Below are 20617 nucleotides of genomic sequence, written 5' to 3' on the forward strand. Positions count from 1 at the left end.
AATAGTTTGTTTGTTCATTTCATTCCACATGGTCATTTTGTTTCCAATTGAACAGAGCCATTATGATGCAAATGTCAGCAGTGGTTGAGAGGAAGATAGATGAACTTTCTTGCTATTTCTACTCCAACCTGTTTGCAGGCAGAGTACTGAGACAGAAGCTTGGAAACGAGAAGCAGGAAACAACTTTCATTGCCACTTTGCATTATAAATAGTGTTCAGTTCAGCCTGCGGCGGGAGAGATGCCGTCTTCCTGACAGCCTTTTCATTTCCTGCACCTGAGAGATGATGGGGGTTTCATTTGCATAGAAAAATTCTGGGAGAAGATCCAAAGTAAAACATGCATGGGAGCATCTGAAGTACATTATGCTCCAGAGGCCACCAGCCTTACACTGCTGGAAGAGAAGATTTTAAACAAGTGGAAATCTCCATAAGATGAAAAGACAGTTGGATTGTTGGCTGCTATTTTCTCAGTGTGTATCTGGCTGCAGTCCTATAGGATCCTACTGAGACTTTTTGAAATGTTATTGCTGCCTGTTCGTGGTGTGTCCTTCACTCACTCAAATAACCTTAAGAAAGAGCTCCATTTACAGAAGTAAAGTCCTCACACCTACTAATTTGGCTTTGAGAAGGAGCTGCTTAACATGCAACAAACTAAAATAACACTTACATATTTTCATGCTTAAAGTTGATATGTTCAACTTGTTAGCATGCTTCCAGCAGACATGGTGCAACATTGTCATTCATCCTCTGTCCAGTTTCTGACCACTTGGCAAATGCAATTCTAGGCCTTTACTAACTCCTGAGGGCAATATCTGACTCTTTTATCAATACAGCTGCCTGCTTTGGCCACACATGACAGAGAGTAGTGACAGTGTTAAGGGCCTGAAAACCAAACAATTAGCGAACATAACCAAGCTGAGAGAAACTGCAGATTCAATGTTAATTCTCTGTGGGTTCCCCCTTTCACATTTCAATTAAATACCCATTTAATGGTTCAGTATTTTTAAATTGAAGCTAAATTAACGAAAACCTTAACATCCCTTAGACTCACCTTCTCTTTTATCTTTTCTATTTTCCTGACAAAGCTGCGTCTTGGTTGGCGGTCCTCGTGGCGCAGGAGGTTAACGTTGAGATCTCCGGACTTGCTGAACTGCTTCTCCTCCTGCTTCTCAGCATCCTTCAGCTTGCTCTCTGCACTGATGCTCTCAGTGTGGTACATGTGGTATGTTTTCATCACCTGCAGCAGGAGGATAACAGACATTCAGATTGACCAATAACAGGGCTGATGATCATCACATAACAGATGCTTTTCAGTTGCTGTCAGTTTACATGTTAACTTAAAGAGGACCTATCATGCAGCATGATAGGTAGGCCCTACAATATATGTTTCAAATATAGCATGATTCATGCTATATTTGAAACATATATTGTAGGGCCTATACAAAACCTATACAAAACATGTCTGTGAAGTTTTTTTTTCAAAATACCAAACAGTTCACCCATTGTAGCCATTGTACCCCTCTTTTGAAGCCCTGTTAGAGAAACGCGGATCTTGGGTCCTTAGCTTGAAACAAAGAAAAGAAGAGGAGGCGGAGCTAATGCCTGATCAGAATCCGGAGATAAAGTTAAATTCGGTTGTGATAAAACGCCATCCTGTTTAAACCACGTCAAGGATTATTTCTGAAACAGTATGGAGCTCAAAAGCTTTTTCTCTTGCAGGTTTATCACAAGGTGAGTTCTTTTTTTATATCCTGCTTTTTAAAACACATGTGCTCTTCGGTACAGGTTAGCTCTGAGTGTTAGCAAGGCTTGCTAATGTAAACAAAGACGTCCAAAACACGTCATGAATTGTTTCTGATAGCAACTTTCTGTGGGTCCGCTGCCGATTTGACGTCAGTTCGGATGGAATCTGTATCCGCTCGTTGTACCCCCATTTTAAAAAGATTTGGGTACGGAGGAAAAGAGAGAGGGTTTTATTTTCTGACGCTGCGTGAGTTCCCCGACGCACCGGGGACACATATGTATGTATAAAAGACATCACAAAGTGCATTTAGCATGATAGGTCCCCTTTAAGACATAATCAGAGGACATATTGGTTTTAAAAAAGCACATTGAGTAGCCCACAGACTGGGAAAAGCGAAAATACGGTATGGGAAACAATTGCTTAGCGTGGTACATTGAAATCAAAGCTGTATATCAAAAAAAGAGCTGCAACAATAAAGTAATACTGATGAGTCAAATTGAACATTAATACATTGGGAACTATTTTGATAATCTATTCATAATTTCAGTCATTTTTCAATACAAAATTCCAAACGTTCTTGGGTTTCTACTCATCAAATGTAAGTATTTATGGCTTTTATTTCTCATATACAGTATGACGTTAAAAGATTTGGGTTTTGAGTAGTTAATCAGACAAAACAGGTTAATTGAAGACATCACCAGGGGCTCTAAACAAATTCAGAATGTGATTTTATTTTACTGCTAAAACAAACACTAATATACGTTAATGAATAAGTATAGACTCGGGCTATGTGCACAGAAGAAGGGTTTGATTGCTGAAATCATAAGAAGAAAGCCAACACCAGTATTAAGTCCTTAATCTGTGTAACAGCTGAAACCAACAGAAACTTTAAGAATATACTTCAATATAAACAATATATTGTTTCTTTCCAGGACAAAGTGCCCTAATTGAGTAACAACAGCATTACTGTTTGTGTTAATAATGCCATATTCCCTTCAGCATGCAACCAACATAATGAGATACAAATAAAAGATCATATTTTCCACGTCTCTAGTGTCATTTCCTTTAAAAAACTGGCTTGGCTTGAGCGTTTTCATGGTGGCCTGGTGGATCAATTTGGGCGTCGAAGCAGCGCTAACACAGATGTCACTATGTGGAATATTTTTAACTTAATCCAAGGCCCAGTGGGGCTGTGTGTGGTGTAGCCTTGGCTGTCAAATCTTCAACTCACCACCTCATCCCCTCCTCACTCTGGCTTTCCAGAGCCTCTACATCATATCTACTGCAACTCATCTTCACAACAGAGTTCTTCATCTTCATCTTTTTTTTGTGCAGCAAAGTGACAGTAGTATTTTCGGTTTTCTCTGCAGTTACCTCTCCACTTTGATCTCTACTTACACACTGAACATGAAATTCAGCCCCCCTACCACACTCCAACATTATGATGACAAGACTGTGGTGACTGAAAACCTTCATTATAGAAGACAGAAGCACCCTGCGTCTTTAACCCATCCCAGATGCTCATTGGGAGTTTTTCCTTTTGGAAGCCCAGTCTTAAGCCTCGTAAAGGACTGTCCAGATGTGAGCATGTCTTCAAATGCCTCAAACATTCAGAAATCTCATTGAACACCTCAGGATGTTGGACAGTCAACATAAACAGTAATTTATGTGTTTCCTGTGTTCAAGTAAGTAATGCTCACTTGGTGCTAAACTTAAGCAGTGGGGTTCCTTTTAACTCTGAGAGCTATTCATCAACATCAGGTGTTTGCCGTTGGGTCACTCACAACTATAATCTTCCACAGACCTTCAACCCTGCGACAGTATATTTATCATTACTGCCACTTTAAGAGGCTCTATTTATTCCCCTTTGTGTGATGTGTGAATAAATAGTTTTCCTCTCCAGGCAGTGCAGGAAATCTTAGAAAAACAAGAACAACAGAGTGACAAAGAGCTGCTAGGCAAACACCCGAAAGTAAAATAAATAGATAAAATGAAAGCCAGTGGTCTATTCTGAGAGAGATAAAGCTCAACATCGTTGTTGCTACTCCGCCAAGAGAGAAACTAGGCTAACACCCTGTTCCTCCCCAGGCTTTAGCACCATTTATTTTACATTTCTCTTAAAATGTGCTACATTTACATTGAACCATCTGACTACAGGACCGGCAGCTAGAGACACAAACTAATTTGCAGGAAGACTGAGTTCAGCTGTGTCTACAGGAGGTGTGTGAATAGTTGAGTCATCTGCTTAGGGCTATTTAACTCCTGCAGTCTGTGTGCTGGTAAAAGAGACCCAACAGTGAAAGGATGCCTGGAGTTTTTCATAATGAATGCAAGGCAAAAAGCACATACTTCTATTTTACTGATATCTAAATATTCTAGGAAAGACCATGAGTAATCACTAAGTCGCTCGTTTGCGTTTGACTGGACCTTTGTTGTCTTTCCTTATTTGTATTCTTCTCTCTGAACACTTAATTAAAGGTAGGGTAGGTAAGTTTGAGAAACCGGATTGAAATACACTTTTTGTTATATTCCATGGAATGCTCTTCACATCCCGATAGCAATGAATATATTAAATGCTTTGACAAAAAATCCATACGAAAAAATTCATCTGTAGAAGCCGTAGTACTGTAAAAAGCACGACCAATCATTTTAGCCGGCCCGGCTAAAGTAACTGGATGGCCTACCTGCCTGTCAGCCTTCCATCTGTGCACAAACTTATCTCGTGCCCTCATTGGTCATGTGCGCGTTCGTGTGTGTTGGAGGAGGGGCTCTGTAAGGAAGTGGCAGATTTTTTCCGGTTGTGCATTTTCAAATTCTAGCGCACTCGAGCTGGTTTCTCCAAAATTACCTACCCCACCTTTAATTAAAAAGCGTTTGTATTGTAACAATGTCATGTACAAATATGCAACTTAAATATAAAAAACTGACTGATACATTAAGATTAATGTTTGAAAAAAGCGAGATGCAACAATGTGATTTCCAAATGTCACAACATAATCTGTATAGTATATCGTGTGTGAAGCATTAGCAAGGATGAAAACAATTGGAAAACGTAAATGTAAGAAGAGACCAACAATGCATCAAATACATCTGTGATGTTGTTTTTCCCAAATATGCAGCAGCTTCAATAATTTTGTGTTTTTTTCAGCACTAACATGGTGTGAGTAAATGTTGTTAAATATATCCCTGAGGAATGAACTACAACTGACGAAATAAATGAATCTAACCAGCACCAGCCCTTAGAGCAGGGGTCTCAAACTCAAGGCCCGGGGGCCAAATCCGGCCCGCGACTTCATTTTATGTGGCCCCGCAAGAGCTTGCAAAGAATATAATGCGTTTATTATACGGTTACATGACACTTTACAGAAGCAGGTTGCCCATAAACTACATGTCCCACAATGCATCTCGTTTTGTGACATGCGCACTGAAGAGACTTGCAATTATTTACCCTGGACTTCTGCTTTCAGACGTAGTTAATTACTAAGTTATTATCCTATCCGATAATAATCCAATTCAGAGACAATAATGTAATATATAATACATTATTTTATATATATATTATATATTTATATAGTTACAACCGGTCCTTTGAGTGCAACCTTTATGCGAATGTGGCCCGCGATGAAATTTAGTTTGACACCCCTGCCTTAGAGAGAGGTTGTTGATGTTGTTAACAAAAGAAAAAGCGTGTTTAAGACTGAGGAGCAAACAACCAACACAAGGTGGGGGACCAGAAAGATAAGATAAGCTTTATTGATCCCAGTGGGGATATTAAGGCAGTGTAGCAGGAAATTAAAACAGCTTCAAGCTAAGAAAACTCAATTTCACATCGATATATGTTGTTGGAAGCAGGAAGTGACGGGCTTTAGCTCATATTTCTCATCTCAGGTTTGCTATTATTGACAAGCCGAAATAATGAAAACATGCTCTGCAATTTCAAGAATACTCACGCTGCAGCGCCATACTTTAAACTACGTTTGAACAATAGCTTCAGCCAACAGTTTACCTCTCACTGAGCAGACTGGGATCCTAATGGGACTTCACAGTTTTCCTTGAATAGAATTGGTTGGCAGCCTGTGAAAACGGTTACAAAATACCACAAGGCAACCACCACGAGGCCAGGCTATTGATTCAGCTATTTCTGCACAAATACTAACAAGGTTGAAGTCATGAAAAACAATCCTTCATTCCCCTCCAACAATGAACATCACTGCTGCCTGAGGGTCATTTGTGAAATAACTTTTCTGCCGCCTGTGCATTGTTAAACCTTGTCAGAGGTTATGATGGAAACAAAGTCATGCTTAAAACAGAAGTCAATAAACGGAATAAAAGTCTGAGAAAGTGTCAAAATGTACAGTTGGTGCTTTTTTGTCCAGCCTGAAGCTTGTAATTTGAGGAAGTGATTTTTGTGTTGTTGCAACCATCATCATTTTCTTTTCTTAGCTGTGAAGATTCCCACAATTCACACAATCCTCATGTTCAGAGAATTTTCAGCCAGATTGCAGCTGAGGCCAAGTAGAGCATGATAAGAGGGACCATCTGAGTTTCATTATGCAGCATCGTCCTCAGCCGGAGCCGGAGAGGGCAGAATGGGTGAAACAGACATTTTAAAAAAGTATAAAAGGTGAATAATAACAATATATTTCCATGGGATTTCATAAACCTGAAACCTAAACCATATTTCTGTCAGACGTAGCCTTCAGAAACAATACTTATAATTGATATACAGTTAAGACATAAAGTCAAGTATAGCAACCTCGGTCAGTCTTTGAAGTTATTTACCCTAAAACACAATTATTTTAAAATGCACTAATTAAATATATGCTCTTTCATACCTTTATATTATTATACCTGGCTGTCCATAACACTTATCTATTGCAACATCAAAATGTACAGATTGCAAGCTCGAGGAGAATTGCCATCAGTGGCCTTTAACAGTTGAACTCTCCTCACATTGCTCAGATGATTTAGTAATATAAAGCAGCCCTGCCATCGCTTGTGTTCCACCTCAGGGAGCAGAAGATTGCTGAAGTTGTCCAGTAAGTGGGCATGAACCCTCCTTCCTACTCATCCTACCAGTACCAGTACATTATGTCCTAATTCCCAACATATGTTCATCTATCTGCAAGGCTTCCTGCATGCAGGAAATCCCATTATTAACAATTCAGTTTTGAATTAGTGTTGAATAAATAGAACATTTTGAAGGATTTTAGAAATAGTGGCACAAAGTCAAAATAAATCGGGGATACCATGATGCTGCTTTACCATTTAAAAAAAAAAAAAACCCAACTGAGACAATGTTTAAATACTGCCCTCTAAAAGTGTTATATACTGTAGATGTTTTGAAAACCAAACATCTTGGCTATAAAGCATGACGGGAATCAACCACACATACATACATTTCGCAATTTGTGTTTATTAAAATGTATGGGCAGCAGCTGCAGGATGTCTGAGAGTTATTGCTGAAAATAAGGGAAACAGCTATTTGGGCTGCGAGAAAGCTGAGGAAAAAAATCTGCTTTTCAGAGAAATGAATAAGAACTACTTTTTTCTCCAATGTTTTTTTCTCCATCTCAAAATGAAGCGGAAGGACATTTAAACAAAAATAAAGAAAACAAATTGTACCAGTAAAGAAACCTCTCCCTATCGTAACTCTCCGAAGAGGAAAGCATAGTGGTGACATCCAATGCAACAAAGCAGCAGAGCTATAGCAGGTGACCTAAAATGAATAATAACTGCAAACACACTCTGACAGGACGATACCTTCATGTATTAAGGCATGCAGGTATTTCACAGGCCTCCACAGACACAACCAGTCATCTGCCCCTTTAACAGGACCAGAGCTGAAGAACCCACCAGATGTTGAAGTGACTCAAAGCCCAGAAACTGTCCAACTTGGAGAGAAAGTAATGTTCCATTTCATCATTTACAACAGCCTCTATCTTTCTCTCACTTACCAACATAAATCATCATCCTAACCCCCTGTGTGCTCAGCAGCTATAGAGTACATTTAAACAAACTATCTTTATAAGAAGTCCCTTTCAAATATCTTATGGAGAACTCTCTCATGAGCTTCTCCTCTCAGTTTAACAGAAAAGAGTTCGACAGCACCACAAATGACATGCTTCAAAATGACCATGAGGTTGCACACTTGTCACTTTTGGACAAAACTTAGATTTAAGATGTATTTAAAGGCAGTTGCATTTGTCTGCATTCATTTCAGCTAGTTGTACCTCATAAACTGTAAACTTGGTATATATCACGAATAGGTGGGCTGATGGCAGTGGTGTTTTAATGAGACTTAATCTAACGCTACTCTTGGTACTGGTGCTTCCAGAGCTAAGCACAGCCATATTGGCCGTGACAGTGGGCCTCGTATTTGCTTTACTTGGTAGGTTCACCCAGGCCAAAGTCTAATGTTTCAAAAGCAGAAAATACTCATTCATTCAAGAAATAGTTCATAACGTGCAAAGCAAGGTAATAAAAGAGAACCGAAAAAGAGAGACGTGAAATAAAATGTGAGAAAGACAGAGAGAGCAATAATAACTGGATGAGCTTTGTGCTGCGATAAAGTGTGAGTGATCAATCAGGAGGAGACACGTGTAGTACTTACAGTGTAGAGTTCATTCGTCACCTTCACCAGCTCTTCGTGCATCTGGATCCCAATGTCCTTGCTCTGAAACACAGCAGGAGGAAAGGACAGGGGTGAGCCAACAAACAAAGCTTGAGCCTTCAGCTGCGACCTATTGGAGCAAACCCAAGTGGTTCTGCTGACACTGTGACTTTAGTGAGCCATAGTGAAGTCTCGCAGCAGCTAGTGGATGGATCGCCACACAATCTGATAGTTATTCAAAGACATCCAAGGATGAATCCCAAATACTTTGGTCAGAATTTTTACTTGACGACCACTTCAGATTAAGGCTGTCACGATATAACATAAGTATTCCAAAATGATGATATCAGGGCAATATCGATTCTCACTTTTGGTTATTTTGTATTTGCTATAGAAATACAGTTTGACTTGATTTTACTATCTTTCAAAACATTTAAAAAGACAATGTGTGACATGCTCTTGACAAATAAACACAGCGTATGTTGAGGTTTCACTGTTCTCTACAAAAGATTCATACAAATGGATGATATAGCATGGTAGTGGATAACACGCCATATTTCCCCAGGGAAAATATTGCTTATCCTTTCTTTCTACCTTCAATATGTTTTGTAAAGTTAATTCTACTCTTGGCAACTGTACACAGTCATCTCACTGCACAGCAAGCCTTGTAATAAAAAAACCTCTAGACACACCTGGACTTTAGGGAAAAATAAATGACAGAGGGAATCTAATAATGTCTGTTGTGTGGGAGAGAAGCGCAAAGCCTTTATTTGAAGACTGTGAGGTGAGAAAATGCACCAACAGCACACGCGTGTCACAGTGTGACTGTCTGACACATTCAAAAAACAGAAGCAACACCTCTCACAACTTCTCAGAGCTATAGGAAGATATGGTTGAGATCGAATCTTAAAATGTTAACTATTTAGTCTTCTAATACATTTATACAGGTTAATATTTTCTCTTTATTGTTACCATGAGTTGTGGTTAAATGTAAAATTGCTCATAATTTGTAGCCATTGATGTGTACTTGATTTGTCTTTATTTGTATTCTATAACTAATGTGTTCTTCTCTTCTCTACATTTAATAAGTTAGCTTATTCTTTATTAATGCATGTCTCTTTATACCTGCTATGCCACTTTTTGCTGTAACACTGTAAATGTCCCCGCTCTGTGACTAATAAAGGATTTCTGATTCTGATTCTGAAAAGTATTGCTCTGCAGCTAAACTCTATTATCTGTTTTTGTTCTGTTTCCCTCAAATGTGTACAGCCCAAGACAATATACACTTTATGGAGAAATAACACAAGCAGCAGATTAAAGAGGTTACTGACAGTCAAATGCTGTATAACACTGTATTATAAAAAAGTGAACCCCATTGTTAGCATGCTAGCCATGCTAACTCTGGCACATTATTTACAACCCTTCCCATGTTATTTTCTCTCTCTGCTTTTAGTCAAACCATGCATGTACATATTTCTATATTATGGTCTTATTTCACTTTGAGTCTTTAGCAGAGCCTGTAACCCTGCATTGGAAAAAACAAAAACAAGATTTTAAGGGTCTTTACGGGCGATGGACAGGAAAAGAGAAACTGTTCAGTTAAAAGTAAAAAGGTCAACACAATTGATGCCATGTTTATGAGTGACAAGTGTCAGTTTCAACAACGTCATTAGCTGACTCGTCACTCCTGGTATCATAGTGACTGAGCAAGATGCATAATGGTAATTTCAAACATTAATCATTTTATAATATAATATTCATTTTCTTACAGGTTCATTAAATAAGGAGTAGCTTCTTTGAAAGAAAAACACACACACACACACACACACAAAACATGTTGTCCGCACCCTGATGTGAATAACTCTAACTGTTCTTGAAATAACATGTTACTAGTGAGTCATAAATGTAACGATTCATACAAAAAATAACAATCATCAAATGAAATCTTGCACCAACAGGTTTTCACTAAGCTACATAATAAAACTAGAAGGAAATTCAGAGAGCACAGACCTCCGCCAAAACCATGCCCTAACACGCAATGGTAATGAAAGTGAAAGATAATTTATGTATCTGTCCTGTGATTCAGATCCTCTGCAAAACTGAATTGGTTCTTCTCCCTATGCCAAAGTGTCGGGTAAATTAAGCCAGTAGTTTTCCATAATCCTGCTGTTATACAAACAAACCAAAACAAGAACATTCTTGGCATAAAAACTAAATAACCTTAATATCACAGAAGGGATTTTATGTTTTTACTCTGTGTGTATTGAGGTTTTAAATCCTAGTCGAACAAGCATTGGACTGAATGTGATAAATGGGAATATCCTCAAAGGGATCTGGCAGCTGGTGAATGGCATCTGTATGCATCGGTGGCTCTGAAGTGAGACAGACTGCAGCGTGCACTGCAGAGAGAGGGAGAGCAGGGAGGGTTCAACCAGCAAGTGAAGCACCATGATGCAACACACTGTAAGAGATGTGACGGGTGGTATTGTAGCAGCTCTTATAGAAATGCCTGTTAGTAACCATTCTTATAATCTTCCCTATATGAAAAGGCGAAAAGAAGCAGAGTTGCACCTGCTATAGTTTATGTTACAATATATTATCTTTGCAATTAACTTATACTGAGAGTCATAAAACAGGCTTGCTGTTCATTTACATTTGACCCTCCTACATTCATTGCATTAATATTTGGTCATTTTAATGTTTGTCATGTATATGCTAAACAGGCCCTAGATAAAAAAAAATACGAAAGCTATACCTTTTTGTCCTTGATCTCCTTGTCATGTCCAATATGACAAGCTATTTCAGTTATTTATATTTAACCTTTTGTAAATGTTTTGCAGTGCACCATGATGTTTTTCATGCATTATGTATTGCCTTGCCTTGTGTCTGCCAGCTATGAGCAGCAAAGCCATCAATTCATACTTTCAAATATTGAAAACATATCTGAGGGCACTGAGGACTTAAACCAACGGAGTGGTAATATCTGAATGGAGCCCAGTAAGCAGAGTGCAGCTCACCTACAGGAAAGCCTGCAAGGTGAAAACAGGGTTCTGGTGTTTTGATAAGACCTCAGTCATCCCTGCTATGTGCTGACATTGAGCCAGATGTTGCTCACACTTATAGGGGGTACAGGGTGTTGGGCGAGGGGTTTTCAGCTTCACTATTCCCCATGCTGTTCTGCAGGCCAAATACAACTCATACACCTTCTACTAAATGAAAATGTGCTGGGACAAAGCTCAACGCACCACATTTATTTGGGCTAGCATCAGTTTGTATGCTTTGGATACATTTAAGCCCAAAAGTAGAGAAGTAGATTTTAGCTGCCGGACATTAAAAACAAAGCATTAAAACAAGTCTAAAAGCTAACAAAAAAGAAAAGATGAAAACCACAAACAATGTATTTAAGCATTTTGCTTGGCATGCTTATTGTATCTGACCTTTTGAGCACTGGTAATAAGAGAGCAGCAGAAAACAAATGCGGAAGGATGATAGTTGTTCTGACCTTCTTGAACAGGCGGATGATGTCCTCGCTGATCTGTGCAAAGCGGAGGATGACGTTGTTAGTGTAGATGTCGCTGAGGGTGGCATGGTCACGGCTCTCTCGCCTCGTCTGGTTCAGCACCAGGTACCAGCAGTTTACTGAGGACAGCAGGTGCTGGTCTTTCCTGAAGAAAAAGAATCCAAACAAGAAAAATACAGGACTGTTAGAAACTGTATGTAAAGGTGGTTATACATGTGTAGTTTATATAGCATTATCCTAATTTAAAGATGAATAAGAGTCAACAGCATAAGGAGGATAAAATCAGACACAGCCGTGTTTTGAACTAAATGCTAAAATCAGCATGCTATCATGCTAACAATGACAATGCTAGGATGCTAATCTGAAGTGACCATTTTAGCATACGGCGAAAGTATACATATAAGGTTTAACCAAAGTATTGAAGAATGTAAACATTTTAACAGATTGTGATGCCCGATGAACGAATTGTTAGGAAATCAACAAAGTGAATACAGTACAATTCACACTGATGTGGGTGATAAATGACTATATCAAACTTATTTTCTTTACTAAGTGAATGTCCTCCTTCCTCACTTCATCCTTTCCTGCAACCACACTCAAAGACAACGCCTATAAGGCATCAACTTGTTGTAAATATATAATGCTGGTGACCACAATGACCAGAGAATCATGGGCTCTGATTGCTGCATAATCAGTTTAAATTGTCTCCGCCTCTGGTGATTTCCAATAGAAAGAGCAAGGCTGAGACAAGGAAGCCGACACATACACAATCCCCTTAAACCCCATACCCTTGTCTGGATGGATCCTATCTGAGCGTTAATCGATCAACCAACCCTGAGGAGGGAGAAAAAGAAAGATGGGAAATGAAAGCAAAGGAGGGAGCGAGCCAGGCCAAGGGTTGGGGGATAGTGTTTCACTGTGGAGCAGAAAGAGGAGATGAGCAGCACCAACATCAAAGAGCCGTCCTTCAGAGAGATTCCTTAATGCTAATCACATCTAATGAAGTTGATATCTAGCTACTCCAGAGTGCTTTACCCATTATTCCTTAACTCAACTCTGCCCATAAACGCACTTACTGTACATCAGGCTGAAAGGACACAAACGTTGACATGGTTCTCCAGGCATCAGTGCACGACAGTACCCTGGAGGCAGGATGGCAAAAACATCTACTGTACATTTATTACTGGGCCTGCAATATTAGATAGAGAAAGGTGTCCTGAGATCCCTCTTGCAAGTCAATTAATTGGCTATTATGGTAATTTGAATGAGTTGAGAAAATTCAGCACGCCCCATTAAAGCCTTGTAATAATAAATTGATTAAATTGAATATTAATTTTCTGTATTTAAAAATGAGCATCCGGACAAAAACCACCAGATTCAGAGACAGCTTCATCCCGCAGGCAATAAGACTGTTAAACAATTAAACTGCTGAAACAATTTCATAACATTCATCTGCTACTTAGTAATTATGTATCTATTATCTAATATATCATTCCAATAACTTGTATATAGACTCGTATTGCACTATTCCACTTCTTTTCTCTCACTTTTTTAAAAACTATTTTTCTTTTTGTATTACTTTTAATATAATATACTTTAATATTGCTTTAATATTGTCTGCTTATCTGTATTATTGTGTTGCATTGTTGGAGAAGCCTGTGACCTAAGATTTTCAACGACATAATTACTCTGTAGCTATGTTAGTTTGACAATAAAGAACCTTGAACCTTGAGATGCACCAGACTTGCTGGAAATCATGAGTTTAGAGAACCAGATTCTCCTTCACTCTTGGATGGCCTAATGTCTCAGTTCTGCTTGACTAACGTATCTTCCTGTAAGCAACACAGCTCCTCTGTGTTTAATTGCTGTTTGTGGTTGAAAGGTTTAAGGGAAAAAAGCACCTCTACTCTCTGCTAATCCCTAAAAGTGGTCAGAGATGCTTCCTCACAACACTAAGCACAACCAGGCTCCAATTTGTGTCTCTTTTTGTCCTCTTCAGCGTTTAATCTTTTTGAATCAGCAGGAACTACACAAAAAATAGCATAAGTATGTTCATAATGCATCAAACAGAGCCATGAGTCTATATACATGATGTGCCTTTGGATAACATAAGGGAGCTTTAAGCTAACTGCTAACATTAGCGTGCTTGTATGCTGATAATAACAATACTACCAAGCTGATGATCAGCAGGTCTAATGTTGATTGTGGTCCCCATCTTAGTTTAGTGTGTTATTATGTTCACATCAGCTGTTTAGCAGTCATTAATTAGCAAAAAACCACATTATATAAACCACAGAAGCAGACCGATTCAAGTAGTAAAAACGGGTTGAAATATCAGAGGATCATCAAAGTTCATCCTAATTGGGCATGAATGTACCAAAAGTAAATCACAATCCATCCTATGGTTTTATGGTGGTTTAATTCAAGGTCACTCAATCTCATGGTGGCACTAGAGGGAAGTGGAACAGTGGATTACTTAGTTATTTTTGATGTATCATCTGGGGACCATGACTATGTCTGTACACATGTTAATGGCAATCTATTTAACTATTGTTGAGGTAGAATTTGACAGAAAATATGTAAAATGATGGTAATAAATAAGAAGGTCTGAAAATGAAAAGGTACATATTCCTAATGCTAAGGGTTAAATCGTGAAGAAAGAAATAGACAAAGGACACCAAACCTCTCTTCCCAAGTCGCTGTCCTCATTTCACAGGAATTAGGAGCAGAAGGTCGGTAATCAGGCCTGTGTACTAGCAGCATGTCTGGGAGTATTTTAACACGGCAATACATTTAGCTCCTGTACTCGTTTTACGGGAAAGAGACAATACTTTGTTTGTACCGGCTCTTTAAACAGAGGTCAATCTATCACAAAATATCGACTTCAGCATGTGGCAAAACTCATTAATCTCTACTCTGTATTAGTAACCACTTCTCCTTGCCGATTTCCTGTAAAAGGCTGCGTATCAATCGTGAAGCCCGCGGGTCAATTAATATAGATGGCTTCAAAAGGGTTGGTTTTGGATAGCTCCATGTCCTCGGTATTTATACACAGGATATCATTAACATACAGGAGGCAAACAATGAACTCTGAGAGTCTCTAGAGAAGTGAGAAGGAGGTGAGACGAGTGTAGCTTTCTGGCATCCTATTACATCCGTCTCAATCTGCAAAGCACTGCCTGGGTGTCTCTATGGTTTTTACAAGTTCTGCACTGCATCACTGTCTCTGTGAGGCAGACACATACATGCAGTATCATCTGTGAATGCATGAAGAAGCATGAAGAAGATCAGACAGAGACAGTGAAAAGAGAAACAATGAAAGAGTGTAGGGTTGGACAATATTGCACTAATCCTTTGATTCAAGGACAAACTGATGGCAAGCTGTCCCCATAATGTGCATACCCTGGACAAGTGAGCATTATATAGAATAGTGCATCTGCTTTAGTCATGGCTGCAGTGGATGCCACCATCTAATCACCCAGGGCCTATGATGTGTCTGAGCCAGGATTTCCAGAAGGAAGTGTGTATTTATCAAACTAGGACTCGGCTCTGTGAAGGCCTTTAATCCCCTCCACGCTGCCTGCCTGCTGCTTATCAATGAAACAGCTAAGGAGAGGAGAAGGACCCAAACACAGTTTTAAAAGACAAGGGGAACGTGGGCACATGCAGCCAGCTTTGCTATTGAAATTCATTTTGCCCCTGTTTTCAAGCAAGGCTTCAGTGCTGATCTGCACATCATTTAGCACATTTTTGTGTGAGCAGACACACTGCCAACACTTGATAATGCACAGCTGCACAGACACAGGAACCAGAGCAGAGTGGAGCACAGCACGGCTTCAATGAAGAGTTGACAAGATCTGAAAAACAAACCAGCTCCTTTACTGATGTTGTGCTTGCTGACTTACATAAACTTGATTTGTCAAGCTGACAAGAGCAGGGACTGAAATGCTGTGTTCAAATAAACCAAGTCTTACAAAAATATCACAGTAATTGACTGTAAATATTTCACAGTAATTTACTGTATATATTTTACAGTTAATTAGAATAAAAGTACAACTAAATACTGTGACTTTACAGTTGCCATGCCCATGGAATTACTGTGATATAGCAGTACAGAGCTGTGTTATTATGGTACCTTGCTGTACATAAATTATATAAATTACAGTAATTACCTGTATGTTCACACTATTACTGTAGAAGTAATGCAACACAGTAGCCAGTAATTTACTGAAAATATACAAATCTAAATAATACGATAATATATTGTACATTTGACTGGGATTGTACCATAACTACACAATTCAATCAGCTCAATCAACAAAGAAAAACAAAGAAAATGCCCATTTTAACTTTGTATTACTCCATTGAAGTGCAAAGTACATTTCACAGTGTCTTGGAAATGTTGTTACGGCCCCAACCTCTACTCCGCGGTAGTGGCTCATGCTGAGACCCGCAACATGAAAGAATACACGCAATAACCGGTACTTGGTAATGAGCATTTATTGATAATCAGCCGTTTGCTCACACAAGCGGAACGGGAAACAAAAAGAGGTCTGGAGGACTGGCCAAAAGGAACAAACAGAAGGAGGGAACCCAAGCCAGCCACACCACGGGCCGTAGGACCCAGAACTCCCCCGCCTAACCAAAAATCAAATATAAACCCTATGGGAAACAAAATAAAGCCGCGAAAACTGGACTACCAGGTCCTCCAGGCTAAACATAAACACATCTGCAAAAATATGGCCTACAGCTCAGAATGGCAAAGAGGTATTGTAAGGACAGTGTCTCCGGGCATTAAGATAGGCGAGACATCCTTCTCCTCCAGCTTCTCTTTATATATACACACGGCTGAGTGGAATTTGGAACACCTGGGCAGAGGCGGAGCCATGGGCAGACCAGGTGCACCTGGGCAGAGGCGGAGCCAGGGTCAGACCAGGTGCACCTGGGCAGAGGCGGAGCCAGGGAGACAGAAAACAAGGAGGGGAGCACTTAACACATGTCTATACAGACATCCACTCAAAGTCAACAATTTTTCTTAAGAATGTGCTGACATGGGGGTTTAAATTGCCATGCCTCTTTTTGGCTTTCGAGTCCGTCTCAGGATTAATGCCCAGGATGCACCTGAAAACACTAAGCCAAGACAACAATTTCAATTTTACATAGATGTATATGTTGCCTCGTTTATTTTAAGGCACATGCAGCGGTGCCCCTTTCAATTGAAGTAAAACCTGCACCAAAGAAAGAAATTAGTATTTAAAGCCAAGCAAGAGCGATAAAAGCAAGAAAATCACTTAATTTGTTGTGTTATCCCAGAGGATAGTCTGAATACAGTATTTTACTATGAAATAATACAGTAACATGCTGTGAATTCCTGGTAATCATTTATCCTGTACATTCACAGTAATTAACTGTGCCTGTATTGATTTCACTGTGAAATTCTAAATTACAGTGTTATATTGTGAACATTACAGGTAAAGACTGTAAAGTGGTAAAACAGTAATTTATTGTAAAATATTACAGCTAAATATTGTGAAATCATGGTAATATTTTACAGTGTACTGCAGCAGACATCATTCATCATAATCACATCATAACTAAAGCATTCACACTTTTCATATTGGCCCTTTAAAGACAAATGTGTTCTGGACACAGGCTGCATGACTCTTAACTGCTTTTAAAAGAAGCAAGCAGAAGTATCCATTGATAGTTTTCAAAGCTTTACCCTGCTGACCATGAAATGAACAGAGACATCACTTAGAAATAAGCAAAATCAGCTTCAAAACTCAAATATACAGTACAAAGATCTGGCACTGTACGGATACACAACACTTTTCTCCCCCAGCTCCTCCAAAACCAATCACTTGGATACACACAAAGAGATTAACAAACACACACACACACAGACACACACCAATCTGGGCATTGCAACAAGCCCAGTCTTATCTCTACCAGACAGGTTATTGTCCATATCAATATTGCATGAGATGTCTTTTTAATGGTGCTATTTTACGTCTGAATATGTCTGTATGACAGATGGATGATACCAATCGACTCTAATTTGATGTGCTACATTATAAATCACACACATTATATACCCTGAAATGTCTACCCCATAGTTATAATCAAGTTATCTGTTGTCTCTCAGGAATTGTGAACCAGAAAGAGAAAGGAAGTGGTGCACTATTGGGAGAAGCAACAGCAGCATGGAGCAGCTCTTTCAGTGTGTCTTTTCACTGTGGCAAATGAGGTAAAGGGGAAAAGCAAAATGATCCTTGGTCAGGCTGAAGCTGCAGTAGCTGTAAATCACTGTGTAATTCAGCTTGCTAATGAATCTGCACTGGGAGGGTTCAGCCAACAGACTGTAACTGTGATCCAGCACATATGGAAGTCTGCCCTGGTCAAAATGACTCAAGTTTAACGCTCAGTTTTGATAGCTCTCTAAAACATATACTGTAAGTTTAACTGGCACAAGATACTATGATGTCCTAAAGTACTCCTGGGACGATGTGAAATGTCTTGTTGTAATTATTATAAAATAATGTGGTTTACAACATTATCTTAATAATCATCAAAATATACTTAAAACTCTTAAAATGCCACTAAAGCTATTGGAGTAATTATTTTTTATATTTTCCTAATTTTATTTAATCACAAGACATGGGAACATCCTTTTAGTGAAAACCAAGATCAAGCAAAAGATCATTAATATCAATCAAGTCAATAAAGTGTGTCAATAAAGGGATCAAATCCAAAAGGCTTAAAGGCCTACAAACTTTTGTTTTTTACTCTTTTTGATTGTGCTTATGCATGGTTGGGATTTATGCACAGAGTGTTTTTTTTGTTGACAAACCCACAAATTGTGTTCTAGCAAAGTTCCATTTTTGGTGGCTTGCTATAAATTAAACTTTACTAAAGTGGGAGGAAGGGCACAGTACAGGGCGTGTCACAGCTGATTACAAGGATTAGTGGTTGCCTGTCTGCTCACAGGAGTGCACAGTACAAGGTGCAAACACGTTATGAGCTTAAAAATACTCTCTTTGGATCAAATATTGGTCAGTTTGATACTAATGCACTCTGTAAAGAGTGTGGGTTGTACGAAGGACAGGTAACACAGATGTTAAGTGTGACTGATTACATCCTCTATATATGTCAAGTATGGGTGGTAGCCTCTCACCCACATTTCCTCTGTGGTTTCACTGGTCCAGTTTGGACCTTTAGCACATATTGTTCAACTCTGTGCATGCGTGTGTATGTTTGAACTATGTGTGAACTTGGACAATTATTGGCTTCGGTTTTTATTTTATTTGCCATGATACAAGCGGCCGAGATGGGTTTTCTCCGCAGGGTGGCTGGTGTCTCCCTTAGGGATAAGGTGAGAAGTTCGGTCATCAGGGAGGGACTCGGAGTTGAGCCGCTCCTCCTTCGCATCGAAAGGAGCCAGTTGAGGTGGTTCGGGCACCTAGTTAGGATGCTACCTGGGCGCCTCCCTAGGGAGGTGTTCCAGGCACGTCCAGCTGGGAAGAGACCAAGGGGTAGACCTAGGACCAGGTGGAGGGATTATATCTCTTCGCTGGCCTGGGAGCGCCTTGGGATCCCCCAGTCAGAGCTGGTTGATGTCGCCAGGGAAAAGAAAGTTTGGGGCTCTCTGCTGGAACTGCTACCCCCGCGACCCGACCACGGATAAGCGGGAGAAGATGGATGGATGGATGGATGGATCTCGGATAAAGGGTAATATATTTTTATATACGGTATTTTTCTATAACACCTGCCGCCAGTGATTGGATAAAAATCCACTGTGCAGTCCAAAGGTTTAGCCAGTGTGTTGCAGCACAGCTCTGTCTAATATCAGCCATACTACAAGATTAAGACAGCACAGTGAAGCGCCTCAAACACATCTGGACTCAATTTACGAATTCAAATCCTCATCCACTTCACACACAGCTCTGCTGTGTACTGTACATTTACATTCTATACACACACTTCTACCGTTCCTTATTCTGTGTCAGAGAGCCAATGAGCCCTTAGTGTGTAACTCAAGTAAAAGTATTTAATAATCATCATAAGTAAACTCACAGAGAAGCCTTACTGGCGTTGTCCAAACTCTCCAAATAAGAGCAGAAAGGTACTGCATGCATACACTATGCTGCACAACCATATGCACATGTAGTAGTTTGCACTACCCCCTAATGTAATTAAACGTACCAATTGTTGATTCATTTACTGTATTTTATTGAATGACATACAGGAATTATGTTCCTTCTGTTTTACATTACTGTAGTATTCATATGGTACATGCATTTACTGTATCAGACTAAAAAGTCTGTTCACACCTGATAACAAAATCTGTTAACATATTATTTTGATTTCAATAATAATTTGATATTATTTTCATTTGAGCATGCTGGTTATAATATTGTCGTGCCGCATAACAATGAGCATTTAAGAGTTGGATAGATGTCTTCATATTACATACTTTAAGATTCTAAATATTAAATGTGAGGAACGCAGTCCTGCCAGTTCCATTTGCAAAATCAGAACGTAGACTAAATACATGTTAATGTAGATTATTGTCTAAGATCTGCTGCCAGGTCACAGTTGGGTAAGTGTCCCGTTTTCCAGAGTAAACTAACAGAAATAAACTTGCCTGCTCGCCCCAGGTGCTGGACTGTTGGGACTGCAGTGCTTCATTTCATGCCCCGTGTGAGCATGGTACCAAAGTGGTTGTTTCTGTGCAGAAGAC

General features: G+C 39.4%; 1 protein-coding gene across 3 annotated transcripts in view; it reads right to left on the reverse strand.

Annotated features, from left to right (window-relative positions):
- srgap3 (SLIT-ROBO Rho GTPase activating protein 3) overlaps positions 1–20617 on the reverse strand; it is a 56506-nt gene that overhangs the window by 22411 nt on the left and 13478 nt on the right. For all 3 annotated transcript variants that reach the window (XR_004569742.1, XM_034223709.1, XM_034223708.1), the window contains exons 3-5: positions 11860–12022; positions 8358–8420; positions 1052–1237 (exon numbers count right to left, since the gene is read on the reverse strand). Coding sequence is in view for 2 of the 3 variants with exons in the window: in XM_034223709.1 (XP_034079600.1) it covers positions 1052–1237; positions 8358–8420; positions 11860–12022 (412 nt within the window). In the remaining variant the exon portion in view is untranslated. The remainder of the gene's footprint in view (positions 1–1051; positions 1238–8357; positions 8421–11859; positions 12023–20617) is intronic.

The sequence above is a fragment of the Gymnodraco acuticeps genome, unplaced genomic scaffold, assembly GCF_902827175.1.
Source record: "Gymnodraco acuticeps unplaced genomic scaffold, fGymAcu1.1, whole genome shotgun sequence".
Lineage (NCBI taxonomy): Eukaryota > Metazoa > Chordata > Actinopteri > Perciformes > Bathydraconidae > Gymnodraco > Gymnodraco acuticeps.